General features: G+C 52.7%; 1 protein-coding gene across 3 annotated transcripts in view; it reads left to right on the top strand.

Moving 5' to 3' along the window:
* The window catches only part of PMP22 (peripheral myelin protein 22), a 124,153-nt gene that overhangs the window by 4,482 nt on the left and 105,921 nt on the right, over positions 1 to 13,750 (top strand). For all 3 annotated transcript variants that reach the window (XM_029928977.1, XM_029928976.1, XM_029928975.1), the window contains exons 2-3: positions 117 to 228; positions 1,733 to 1,832. In XM_029928977.1, the coding sequence (XP_029784837.1) occupies positions 151 to 228; positions 1,733 to 1,832 (178 nt within the window). In that variant the 5' untranslated portion in view covers positions 117 to 150. The remainder of the gene's footprint in view (positions 1 to 116; positions 229 to 1,732; positions 1,833 to 13,750) is intronic.

Genomic DNA, 13,750 nt, shown 5'->3' with positions numbered 1-13,750 from the left:
ATTCCGCCGGCGCGGGGACCCTCCCTCCGCGCGCTCCTCCTCCCTCGCTGGCTCGCTCGCGCGCTCGGGCCGGTTGGTTGGGCCTCACGTCCAGCGCCGGCTCTCTTTCCCGGCAGGCAGGAACCCCGCTGAGCAGAACCAGCCGCCAGAATGCTCCTCCTGTTGCTGGGCATCATCGTCCTCCACGTCGCAGTGCTCGTGCTGCTCTTCGTCTCCACGATCGTCAGCGTGAGTGCCCGGCGGGCGGCGCGGAGGGGGCGCGGGCGGGGCACCCGGAGCTCCCACCCTGACTCCCCCGGGGCTCGGGCCCCCCGGGCGGCGATTCCAGCCGCGCTCCCCCGGGGGCCGCGGGGCGTCGTTATTTACCAACAAAGTGGAAGGCTCGGACGGCCCCGGGGCCTTTTGCCGTTTCTGGCAGTCTGCCCCCTTTCAGTTGTTTTGAGAAAACCGGAGCAGATTCGGGGGTAGGAAGGAAGAGGTCGCTGGACTAGGCTAGCGGGCGCAGGCCTCCATGGAAGCCCAAGAGTTTGAGCGCGGAGACCTCAGGGTTTCCTGACCTTCGTTTGATAAGTTTGCAGGGCATTTTTTTTTTTTCTTGTTGTAGATTTCTTCAGGAAGGAAGTGGAGTATTTATGAATGTTTGATTTTCTCCACATGTCATGGAACACCCGTTAGGGCTGGAAATTGGAAGGTTAAAATAGGCTCCTCCGGAAAAGGGTTCCCACTCCGGGGTCTGCTTTATGATGCGGACATAGCCCTTTATGGCTCTAAAGCCTCCATTGTGTGAATGGGTCTTTCCTTACACCGTCACCCAACATCAAGCAGATTAGATTTGAAACTACTTCCTTGGTGTGAAGGTGAGACAGACCCAGGCAGTTACGTGACTGTGGGTTGAACTTCTTATTTATTTTATTTTAGTTTTAGTGTTTGTTTATTTTTGAGACAGACACAGAGCGTGAGAGGGGGAGGGGCAGAGAGAGAGAGAGAGAGAGGGAGACACAGAATCGGAAGCAGGCTCCAGGCTCCCAGCTGTCAGCACAGAGCCCCACAACGGGCTCGAACTTTCGAGATCAGGACCTGAGCTTAAGTCAGAAGCTTAATCCACTGAGCCACCCGGGTGCCCCTGCTGTGGCTTTAACTTTTAACGTAAGACAGACCCCAGGCACGATATTCTTGTCTGTCTCGAAGGTTGAGAAATAATTATGTCAGAGTGAGGGGTCGTAACTTTGGGGAATCTGTGGATTGTTTTATCGTTTGTAAGCAGTGTTACAACATCTTAGTCTTGTCGGATTGATAGGAATTACGAGTAAGGAGACAGGCTCAGAGGGTAGTAGGTTGGGGGAGGACACCCAGGAGATCCGGGGTGAGGAGAGCCGGCTTGAGTTCCTGGCTGCTTCTGCTATAGTACATACTTGTGCACATTCTAGTTTGCGTGTGCGTGTGCGTGTGCGTGCGTGCGTGCGTGCGTGCATGTGTGATACTTTTCTGTTCACAAAGTGCTTCTCCCTTGTAAAACACCAGCCTGCCCTTCAACACCATGTCTGAGCCAGACCCTCACCTCTGTCCTGTCTCCAGCACGACCGTGGCCTCTGGGCCACCCTGGGCAGGGCAGGGGCAGGCCATGTAGACGGGTGGATGCAGCCGCTCTTGCCTTCCTTCCCTTCGTCTCTTCTCTCCCCCTCCCTTCGCTCCTCACCCCCCTGCCTGACCGAAGATGTCTGGTTCTTTCTAGCAATGGATCGTGGGCAATGGACATGCAACCGACCTCTGGCAGAACTGTAGCACCTCTTCTTCTGGAAACGTCCACCACTGTTACTCATCGTCAGCAAATGGTGAGACTGGGTCTTTGCTCCATGTTTCTCAGTCCAGAGCTGGAAGCGCTTGTTCTTGGAAGATTCAGCTCCAGTGCTGTTGCTGGGGTGGGGCGGAATGCAACCGGAGACCAGGGATCTGAGACAGAAGGGGAAAGGCGGAAGTTTCCCTGGCTAACCTAAGACCCGGGCTGTCACTGCACATTATCTCTCCCTGGAAAGATGCACGAGAGAGTTCCCTCGTATCACTTAGCATAAGGCTTCTTGTCACCAGAGAAATGCAGACACAGAGAAGCCATAATTGTGGCCCAATGGCAAGACCTTAGGCAGACCCAGTGGGGACTTTTGACCCAACTGGCATCGTTGCTTTGGTGGCTGTCTCTATCCAGCCATGTCCTGCCACTTCCCATTTCCAGTGACGGTCCCAGGGGATAGTTGGGCCAGCTTTTGGTCCCTCATTGACAAGACTGCTTTAAGAGGTCGTGAGCCTCAGTGGTGGTACCATTTGGCATCCAAACCTTCAAGTGTTTCCATGTTCCAAGATGGCGACTCAAAGCTATTTGCAAAATGCTACACGGGAGCGTGGGAGTGTCCTTCCTTCGGAGGACTGGGTTTCTTCTCTGTCCTCAGCATCATTGCTTGTGAGATATTTGAAACTAGGTTTACTTGGATTCAAGTTAAGAGGATAATTGGCAGCGAGGGACCCACTGGACACCTCTGGTCCTCAGAGAGAGGAGTGCGCAGCAGGGGGCCCCACGGCTCCCCATTTGGAGAGGCAGAAGTAAACAGGGTGCATTCTTCTGGGTGGCATGGTGGACCCAGGAAGGGGCTGCAGTCCTTGGTGTCGAGGCTGTCCTGGGCTGGGCTTGGCGTGCTCCTAAGGGGATTCATCCTCAGCCAGGAGAGTGAAGTCCCTGTGGGATTTGACCAAGCTTTCCTGACATCCTGGGTTTTAAAGGACCCAAGACTGTGCAGCTTCCATTGTTGCTGAAGCAACTCATGATCTAGGATTTCTAGATACTAGAAATAGACACGCGGCAACTGATGACAGAGACCAGTTTAGACCCAGCTCCAAAAAGCAGGCAGTGAGGGGGCCCTCGGCTCTGGCTTTTGCACGGTGTAGTTTCTTTGCGGGCTTTGCGTCCCTGTGGACTCCGCACCCAAGAATACCCAAGCTGTCTCCGAAGCACTGCCACCCCAAATCCCAAACCTCTGTATACAGAGAGACTTCTAGAACACTTTTTTGGTAGTTGATGTGGGGGAGGGTAGGCGAGGAGTAGGAAACCCTGCTTTATGTCTTCACTACCCTGGGGGTGGGAGGAGAGAAAAGAAATTCCCCACCCTCCCAGCCCTGGCCAGCGAGCATCTCCGAATCTTTTCTCGGAGGCGTGAAGGATACTGAGTTAAAAACACCCCAGACGCTGCACAGTGCGTTTGCATGGTGAGTTGACCACCGAGTCAATGAAATGAAATACTCCCATGTGCCTGAGAATGCGGTGGTAGCCCGTTTTGTCCCCAAAGCCACAGCATCCGGAGTCTCCCCATTCAGGGTCGGGCTCAAGTGCTCTGAAGACTGGAGGTGGGAGGCGCCCCGCTCGCTCCTGCCACCTGGTGGTCACAGGTGGTGACTCGGCCCCAAAGAGGGATTTTTCCTGAGGCCTCCACAGGGGCCCCCTCCCTAGTGGCATTTGGCCACGTGGGGTTGGCGCGAAACCCTGGGCTCTTAGGTCTGGATGGGGCAGGGGAGCAGCTGTCTACATTGCTCTCAAACCGTATATGGGGAGGAGAGCAGCCTTCCTCGGGGTCCGTTACTGACTCTCGGTGCTGCACTTGACCTGGTCCTGAATGGCTGTCATCTGGGGCCAGCAGCCGGTCCAGTGGTATTTCCAGCACGCACCTCCCCGTCTCTCGGTTGGCTGTTTATGTGCCCAGCTCACTTCTTGGGTTCATCGGCGACACCTTCAGGGTCTGTCACGTGGGCCCCAAATCCACGTGGTTGCTTTCCGGGGGGACCCGGGAACCTGCATTTTCTCCCTGGCGTCTGCCTTTCTCAGGTGCTTTGAGGGAATCTGGACACACCCTTAAATAAGCTGGAGCTGTTTGGATTTGGGCTTCTTCAAAGTTAGACGTTTCTATGGAAGGTTCCCCAGTAGTTGAAATCTCTGCCCACGGCTCCCTGGTGGATCAGCCTGTGTTCCAGTTTCAGCTCTGACGGAGGGCCGGGGGTCCTCTGGGCCTCCTTTGCCTCGCTGGTCGAGTTTAATGATTTCCATGGCAAACTACAAAAATACACAGTTACAGATATTGTGATGGGAGCCTCTTTCCTGGGTCTGTGCGTTTGTTCTCAGGCTGTGCCAAGCATCCTTTGGCTTGAGGTCTTCAAAAGTAATTTGTTACTGGGGCGCCTGGGTGGCTCAGTCAGTTAAGCGTCCAACTTCGGCTCAGGTTATGATCTCACGGTTCGTGGGTTCAAGCCCCACATTGGGCTCTGTGCTGACAGCTCAGAGCCTGGAGGCTGCTTCCGATTCTGTGTGTCCCTCTCTCTCTCTGCCCCTCCCCTGATCATGATCTGTCTCTCTCTGTCTCTCAAAAATAAATAAATGTTAAAAAAAAAGTAATTTGTTACTAATAGCGACACATTGCTAAGTATGTTACAAGAACGCTGTGTGAAAACACATCGATGGACCCAACTTGCTGTCTTTTTCTGAAGGGACTTGTGTGTATGTGCGGGGCCCGGGGGGGGGGGGGGTGTGTGACATCTCTCCGGGGGTCACCGTACTCTTTGATTTTCCTGTGTGAACGGTGCCCACGTGAACCCCAAGGAGGTCTAATAGGTGGGTTCTGTAGCCTGCGGGAGATGTATCAGACCGTTTCGTCGCACTGCCTCTTGATATTAGAAGTGGTTTCAGACCTCTTACCTGCCTTTTCATCTTCTAGATTTGTTTACGTACCTTCTGGGTCCGTCTTTAACTTGGCTGCAGGTGGGGGTGGAGGGGGGAAGAACCTTAGTGGGGCCTGTTCATCATGACCTTGTACTGACTGCCTCTCGGGCCCAGGGAAGCCAAGGACTTGGAAACGGTGGACCTTGCCCTTGATGGGCCTGAGCCTCTCTGAGGAGCCGGAGGGATGAGTCACTGGGAAGGCAGCGTAGGCCAGATGCCCAAGGAGGGGGGGGGAAGCCGACGGAGCCAGCGTTCAAGGGAGGAAGTCTCGTGTGGGAGGTGGAATCTGACCCAGCCTTCAGAGGTTGTGCAGGATTTAAATAAATACAGGCAAGGAGGAGGATATCCCTGTCAAGGCAGTGACGTGACCGACAGCAAGGGGACAGCCGTGCAGGGGATGTGTTGGATCCGTCGGCTAGTATTCCGATTAGGATTAAGATTGACTGCACGTAACGGCATGTTTTCAAGTGGCTGTGGCTTGAAAAAGATCTTTTCTCTCTCTCCGGGAGTCGGGAAGCTGGCAGCCTGAGGAGAGAGAGGTATGGCGCTTTCTTAAGTTGTGAGAGACCCAGGCGCTTTTGGACTCTTTTCTTTGCCATCTCTTGAATGTGGTCCTCGTCCTCACGGAGCCAAGGGCTGCTGGTGCCCCTGCCCTCTCATCCAGGCCTCAAGCAATAGGGTGGAGGAAGGAGGAGGAGAAGAACGTGTGCCCTTCCCTTTTTATGAAATGTCTCCAGAGAGACCACACACTTCTGTGTGTGTTCTTTTACAAGAACCTAGTCACACAGCCACACCTAGTTAGCAGGGCTGAGAATGTAGTCCCTTGGCCTCATGGGAAGGATGGCTTGTCAATTCCTCGAAATTTAACAGCAAGCCCCTCCCAGTATGCCTGGCTGAGAGCACTTCTCCCCGGGACTTTGACCACTCCCCCTCTGTACCCAGCCATACTCTTTACCACAGCTCTGCTGGGTCCTAGGCAGTTTCCGAGCAGAGCCTTGTTATTTTAGGGGCTTATTATTATTATTAATATTATTCAAATATTTCATCCCTCCTGTATCCTGGGCACCGTCGGCTGCACCGCCGTTCTCACTAAGACCCGTATTGGAAGTGTGTGACCTTTAGACTTTCCTCTTGTTCTCCCCACCTCCAGCTGTTAAGTCTCATGGTTTCTTCATGTCTCTTGGATCCGTCTTTTCTTCCAGCCTAGACTCCTCTTCTGACCTTGCAGACCTGCATATCCAGCGGCCTACTAGACAGTTCCACCAGGGATGCCTCTGAGGCATTCTCCATTCTCCTCCGCCAAATCCACCTCTCTGACGATGTCTAGTGTTTTAGTGAATGTCGCTAACGTCTGCAGCCTGCCTGGATGTGTTTCCTTCTCATTCCTCAGCCTGGCCCCCCGCCCCCCTGCAAGCAGCTGGCTATTTCCTTGTGGGTCACCATGCCTGAAGGACTTATCAGAGCCACTGAGGCCACCCCCGAACCCCTCACCTTGCTTATTTCTTTGGAACTGAGTTATCACATCCAAACCCGGGTGATATTTTTAAAAAATACAGAACTAGTCCTGTCCCTCTCCATCTCAAGCCTTTCAGGGGGCCCCTCCTTGGTCTTAATCTTCGGATGGAAATCTTTGCTAAATCCCGTTGGAATCTACCTGAATGACCCATTCCTTTGAAACCTCATGTCTTGGAGTTGTAGCCTTCTCTTAGTTCCTTGATCATAAACTTCCCACCTCAGGCCCATAAGCATGAATAAATGTGGGGGCAGGGCTAGGGACTACAAAGAGAATGAAACGGGGTAATGTGTGATGAGGGAAGGGAGGTGTCCGGCGGGGGTGACCCCTTGGGGATGACCACAGGTCAGCCACACGAATACGTGGGGTGGAGGCCAGGCTGAGGGAACCGTCTCGGCAGGAAGGGGGCCCAGCAGCATCGAGGGACAGAAGGCAGACCAGACAGCAGGAAGAGAGAGGGCTAGCCCATGTGGTCCTTCTAGAGCATGATAAACAGTTTAGTGCATATAAGTGCATTTCTACTTTCTACAGTCTCGTTTAGTTTTGCTATGTTTTCTATGCATCCCTTAGCCTTCCTTTTTTTTTTAATCTAAAAACATTTTTTTATGTTTTATTTATTTTTGAGAGCAAGAGATACAGAGCACGAGCAGGGGCGGGGCAGAGAGAGAAGGGGAGACACAGAATCCAAAACAAGCTCCAGGCTCTGAGCTGTCAGCACAGAGCCGGACGTGGGGCTCCAACTTGTGAACCATGAGATCATGACCTGAGCCAAAGCCGGATGCTCCACTGAGCCCCCAGGGTGCCCCAAGACCTTCTCTTTTCATACACAGTCTTGTAGGAGTCTACCTATTTCACACTTGATTTTTCAAACAGCCAAAATATTATTTCCTGTGAGGAAATTCGTGTGATGTAACTGAGAGGTTCTCTCTGCCTTGAGGAAGAAAGTGGCATCTCGGGGTGTGGCAGGCGGGGTCTGTGGGGCAGTGTCCACACGAGCAGACATCCACCCAGAGACGGACGAGGCCAGGTCCTGGAGACGTGGTTTTCAAACTAAGAGGATCTGAGCAGCTCTGACTGGGATCTGGGGAGTGGAGGTAGGGTGGGGTGGGGAGGGGAGGACACACCGAGCCTCCTCCCCAAGTCCTGAAGTCACCTGTCTCCATGATCCCCTTGCACCATGACTGACTTGAAAATCTGACCCCATGGGGCGTCTGGGTGGCTCAGGCGGTTAAGCCTCCGACTTCGGCTCAGGTCAGATCTCACGTTCGTGGGTTCGAGCCTCGCGTCGGGCTCTGTGCTGACAGCCAGCTCAGAGCCTGGAGCCTGCTTCCGGTTCTGTGTCTCCTTCTCTCTCTGCCCCTCCCCCTCTCATGCTCTGTCTGTCTCTGTATCAAACATAAATAAAACATTAAAAAAAAGTATTAAAAAAAGAAAATATGACCCCGAAGGCTCAGCAAACCATATGCCTTGTGCTGCCGGAACTCATGCTTTTTCTTTTGAATTCTCCATGTTCTTCACATTTGAGGTCCAAATGCACACAGGTATTTCCCCACTCTCTTTTTTGTTTGTTTGTTTTTGTTTTATGGGTGCAGACCCGGTAGGGGGCCCAATGGGTCAGAGTTCCTAATCAGGCTATGGTGGCTTGGGAACTCCTGGACGGGATAGGCACAGCCCTGGCTTGCCTGGCCCTCCTTGGCCTGATCTTCACCAGTTTCAGGGAGTTGATCTTTCATACAATCCATCTCTCCTGCCCTGCCCCCACTTAAAAAGTCCTCTTTGGTCCAGAAGAAAGCTGACAGACCTTTTCATACCGAGGTGTGTCAGACACACAAAATGTATATGTTCTTGAAGTCCTGAAATATCTTCTTTTTTTTTAAAGTCTATTTTGAGAGAGACAGAGACAGCGTGAATTGGGGAGGGGCAGAGAGAGAGGGAGAGAGAGAATCCCAAGCAGGCTCCGTGCTGTGAACACAGAGCCTGATGCGGGGCTCGATCTCTTGAATTGTAAGATCATGACTGGAGCCGAAATCAAGAGTCAGATGCTCAACCGACTGAGCCCCCCAAGTGCCCCGTGTGTTTTCACTTTGAAAGAGGGGGCCCATGCTCAACACGGAAGCATGAAGGAAAAAAATCAGACCCTCCTCCAGTCCCCAGAGCCTCTGTGGTCACCTGTGGTGCCCGAGGAAGGGCAGCCACACACCTGCACCCCTGTTTGCCAGTGACACCAGGCTGATCTGTGCCGAGTGTGGGCTGGGGCCACCATCACAAGCCAAGGGAATGATGAGCACTGGATGCTTTTCCTTTCCCGTCTAAGCCACAATGGCAGCAATGGATTCAGGGCAGTCAGGCTGTGGGCAGCATTAGACCGATGCTTGGGACTGCAAATTAGAAAAATAAAAACCTTGCCCGTCTCCAAGGCCCCTCCCCCTCCCTGCCGGAGCCTCTCCGGTCATGTGTTCTCTGGGTCTTCGGACGATTCCAGACGTATCTTTTTTTTATCCATGTGGTGGCGTCGGCGTTTCGGCAACGGCATCGGAGCATGTCCTAGTCTGCGGCTCAGCTCTTGGTCAGATTTTAGAGAACCCAGGAGGTCCTCGGCATTTATGGGGTCATGTTTTGCAATTTAAAATCTTTGTGGCTCCGTGGGCCAACCCACAATCGCTGCCCAAGTAGGGGCTCTTGATTTCACAGGCCAGTGTGGGTTGCCAAGGCCCTGGCGGGAGAGGGAGGGGACGGGGCATGGGATGTGGTGTCACAATGGCGATGTGTCAGCCGTCAGGAGTTTCCCATCAGATGCCGACATCCAGCATTCATTCCGAATGCTTGTTCAAACCTGTGTCTGAGCCATGTGGTCTTTGAAGCTCACAGTCTTCGCTCTTGAAAAAAACTTTAATTGCGTTCCCAGGGTTTCAGCAGAGTTGAGAAGGCGTCCCTTGTATTTCGGGAGCAGGGACTGGCCGTGATGTGGCCTGAGGTTGTGGATGTGGGTTTTCGGTGCCCAAGAGAAGGATGTCTGGCATGAAGGCTTCTGAGTGTGTCATCGGCGACACACACGTAGACTCCCAATGTTGGGAAGGACCTGGGAGGTCAAGTCCATCCCTCTCTCTCCACCCCTCACTTTCGTCCCCTCTCCAGTGATGGGGAACTCACTACCTTCCAAGAGAACCTCTTTCATTTTCGAAGAGCTAACTGCACGGTCCTTTCGTTTATTTTCTGAATCTGTTGAGCACATTCCATGTTCCAGGCAGCATTCCCCAAACCAACCACGCAGACCTGAACCGGAAAGACCAACCTCTGCTTTAGTGGGGCTCCCCGTTACTTGGGGGAGACGCAGAGTGTACAATAAATCCGTGAATACGTGAGTGTGGGGGGTGGAAAGGACTCTAGGAGACAGAAGGATGGCCTCCAAAGTCGCCCATGGCGGGGGAAGTCGGTTACGGAAAGGCCTCTTTCTTCCCCTCTTGTGGCTGGAGACTTGAAGCCGGAGGGACCTGTCATGTGAAGGATCACAGAGAGAATATTCCAGGAGGTCATGGAAAAGGGGGCAGAACCCTGAGGCATGTAGAAGGCCGGCATGACGGAGTGTGCTGGCTGGAGGAAGGGGAGTGAGGGGAGATGGGGGCCATATTGCTAGGGCCTCAGAGGCCTCTCAGACAGAGAGGGATGACTGAGACCCCGTTGAGGGATCTTAAACAGGAGAGTGGCGTGATTCAATCTGTGTTTTGAGGGCCTGTGCTCGCTCAGTTATGTGGAGAGTGTGCAATGGCAGCAAGGCACTGGGATTTCCAAGTCCTGGGCTGGAAAATTCATCAAGGGCCGCCTCTAGAGGGCTGGCACGGGCCTCCTCTTGTCCCTCTGTAGCCGGGCGGTGGGTGGGCTTGCCAGGTGGATGAGCAGAGACTAGCGGAAGCTCACACCATGCTCCCTCCTCCCTCTCCAGCGTCTAAACCTACAGAAAGGCCGCAGGATCACTTCATTCATGAGCTTTCAAATGTATGAGGGAACCTCTCAGTAGCCCTCCCCGTGTGTTGCAGTTGAAAACCCAGTAGACTGGGCATCTTGCCTCTTTTTGCACTGGGCCTGCCTCTAAGCAACTGGGAATCTGGGGCAGGGGACCTGGTTGCCAAATAGAGCAAGCAGGGAGTCCAGGTGTGGCCTGGTGTTGGCAGCCACCATGTCATTTGCTTTGCACGATCAGGGTATAATTGTGACTCGGTGGGGGAGTGTCCCGAGTGGAGATGACCTTTGAGCTGGGCCTTGGAAACTGGGTAGAATTTCAGTAGGCATGCAGGGGAGAGAAGGGTGGTGTGCTAGGTGACGGGGGGGGGGGGGCAGGAGGCATTACTGTGACTGAGGCTCCATTCTAGCTCTTAACTGTCATGATGCTTGAGAGAAGAGGGGGCTTCGGGTTATTATTTTACAGAGAATGCCTTTCAAAGCCAAATATCCTGCAAAAAACCCTCATCCCTTATACGCTCTTGCATACTCGGAGCATACAGCTCACCAACAATGCCGTTCTGTCCTCCGCTGCCATTTTCTCTGGCCAAACTCAACATTTCCAAGTGGTCTGCTCTAAAAACAAACATACAGAAACAACACGACCAAATTTCTGATAAGTCCATTGGAAAAATTGGAAAAACCCTAACAGCTAAACGTCAAGAAGGCTGCTGCCTTTATTGCAAGAGTTCTCTTAGCCTTTAATGTGTAGTTGTAAGTTGTAATTAACATGAGGGGGGTGGAGGTTAACGTACTTGACCATGGAACCCATCCCCTCTGTTTCTGTTTTTGTAGTCAACTTCTGCGGTAAGGGCTCCACAACACTTCTTCTTTTTAAAAAGTATTTATTTATTAATTTTGAGAAAGAGAGCAGGGCAGAGGCAGAGAGAGAGAGTGAGCACAATAATTCTTTGAGAGAAAGAGCCAAGCCTAACCGGATCCTGTAGTTTCTAGAGTTTTCCAACTGGAATGTTTTCCAAAGGAAACCCAAGCCAGTTGAATATTGGCGGATACCTTTGTGCCGTATTATATTCCCAGGCTTAGCCCAAGGAGTCATTAGCAGAATGAAACCATGGGTGTCAAACCACCGATGTAAGTTAGACTCGGAAAGACTGGCTCCGGTGTCCCACCAGTGAGCCAGTGAATGGGGAGTGCCAGGTGTGGAGGGACACCTAGACCTGACGTTTCTTTCCACCTGCTGAGGATGGGGAATGTTCGCTCATTGCGAGCCCTAGGGTTTGCTCTACTTAAGAGGCCCACTTGAAGCTTTCCCCCTTTGGCCTGCATTCAGCCCGACGCTCCAACCTCATATCAAAGCTGTCAGCTGGTCTGGATGGGGGAGGAGCTGAACCCTTCTCCCCACCCCCCATTGGGGGTGAAGACCCACACGGGGCCACGCACGTGCTCCAGTGGGTGGGTGAAGGGTAAGTGCAAAGGCCACATTGTTGAGGATGGAGGCCCCCTGGCAAGTCGGCTGGCTATTCCTGGAATGACCTTCATACTGAGAAGGAAGGAAAAATGGCCATGTATGTGGTGGCCGTGGTAGACGGGTGGCTCCAGGGTGGAGCGCCCCGCCTTGTGGGTCACGTTGCTGTTGCAAACAGCCCAGCGTTAAGCACATGCATGGTCCAATCTCTTGTGTTTGGGATCTAGCCCCTCTGACGATTTCTTCCTGGGAGGCGTTTTCCTTTCATGGCCTCCCCGGGGTATGCTCTGACCCTCCCGCAGCTGTCCGTCGTCTCCCTTCCAAGAACACCTGTTCTCTCACTGGAGTCTGAAACCTTCCAGGCCTCGCTCAGAGAGGGACCCTCGGTGGCACAGGGGCTGAGAGGGGCGGGTGGCTGTGTGCTGGGAACCGAAGGTACAGGAGGGCCCAGATGATCTGGTGCATTTAAACGGGCTTCGTGCTCTCTGAGCCCACAACTCACGGGGATCCAGGCCTGGGCTAAGAATACAGCTGCGGGGGTAGATGTATTTCCTTCATAGCTTAGCTGCCACAGCAGCAGGAATCTGACCTTGAAGGGAGCTTTGATGGTGGAGTAACTCAAGACTCGCCCTTGTTTGCCGGGGACGTTGGGTCGGCCTGTGGCCTCGGCCCACATCCCAAACCCGTCCAAAGCTCTTGGACCTGACCCTCTTCATTAGAACAAAGTCTGCAGAGAGTTTTAGGGTTTTTCATCCCTGTTACGGGTGATTACCAAGCCTTGTCATTGAAGTTCCACAGATATTTGCTGGGCAGCCACTTGGGGCAGGGCACAGAGTGAGGTCGGCAGGGCGACCGTGGGTGCCCAGTCTGGGCTCAGCGAATGGTTGCGACTTTGTGGTTTGAGGCAAAGTGTGTCCCTGCACTGGGGCTTGGATGGGAGTTCAGATTTGCCACTTGTAATGTTGGCCTCATGTTAGGTTTGCTCCATATAAATCAGGTTTTATATGTGATATCAATCCATAATTGATAGTTGTGTGCCATAGAGTGACATCTTTCTGCCCTCAGAATGATTTCTTGTATATTTGATTGCTTTGCCGTAGCAGAGGTTGGCCAACTGTCTAGCCTGCAGGCCAAATCCGGCCCAGCACCTGATTTTGCACATAAGGTTTTATTGGATGAAATGTACCTATTGACTAAGACCGATTTGGTGCTAAGGTGACAGAGCCAAACAGTTGCCATGGAGACCATACATATGATCTGCAAAGCCTGCGGTATTTACAATCTGACTCTTCACAAATAATCTGCAGAACTCTAAGCTGAAAGTGAGATATGGGTTGATGTCAACATTATTTCAAAATACTTTTGGAGTTCTGGTTGGTACCCTAATCAAATGGCTGTTGTAAATTCCGTGGTCCCCATTTATCGTTATTGGAGTGGCCCAGATGGAGGTACCCCAGAACCCTGGAATGGTCTGTAAATGCTGATTTACCTTGGTCTTCAACATCAGCCTTTTTTTTTTTTTTTTTTTAGTTTCTGTATTTATTTTGAAAGAGAGAGAGAGAGAAAGAGAGCAGGAGTAGGGTAGGGGCAGAGAGAGAGAGGGAGAGAGAATTCTAAGCAGGCTCTCAGAGTCCAACGTGGGTCTCGAACTCATAAACCGTGAGATCATGAGTTGAGCGGAGATCAAGAGTCAGATGCTTAACCAACTGAGCCACCTGGGCACCCCAGCGTCAGCTTTTGAAATGGGGCTACTTGGATGATTAGCTTGTTTGACCCTTGCAACTGCTCTACGAGATAGTGTGTCCTGTTAGAGAAAAGAAGTTCTGAGCCAAAAACTTGGTAAGTGAGAAGTGAAGCCAGTGGTGGCAGAAGTAGGTAACAGAGCCGTCCCCTGGGCTGTGACTGGGGTGCACGACCGCTGGGGGGCCAGGCTTCCCGTATCCTCATACGGGATCGAACACCTGCTGTGCCAGGAGCATAGATATCCGTTCCCCGTTGCTGTCCACTGTTGGTCGAGGCCAGTCCGATGAAGGATTCTGGCTCTGGAGCAATGTCCTGTGAA

This window comes from Suricata suricatta, chromosome 17, assembly GCF_006229205.1.
Source record: "Suricata suricatta isolate VVHF042 chromosome 17, meerkat_22Aug2017_6uvM2_HiC, whole genome shotgun sequence".
NCBI classification, from domain to species: domain Eukaryota; kingdom Metazoa; phylum Chordata; class Mammalia; order Carnivora; family Herpestidae; genus Suricata; species Suricata suricatta.
This window is presented reverse-complemented; position numbering and strand designations above follow the sequence as displayed.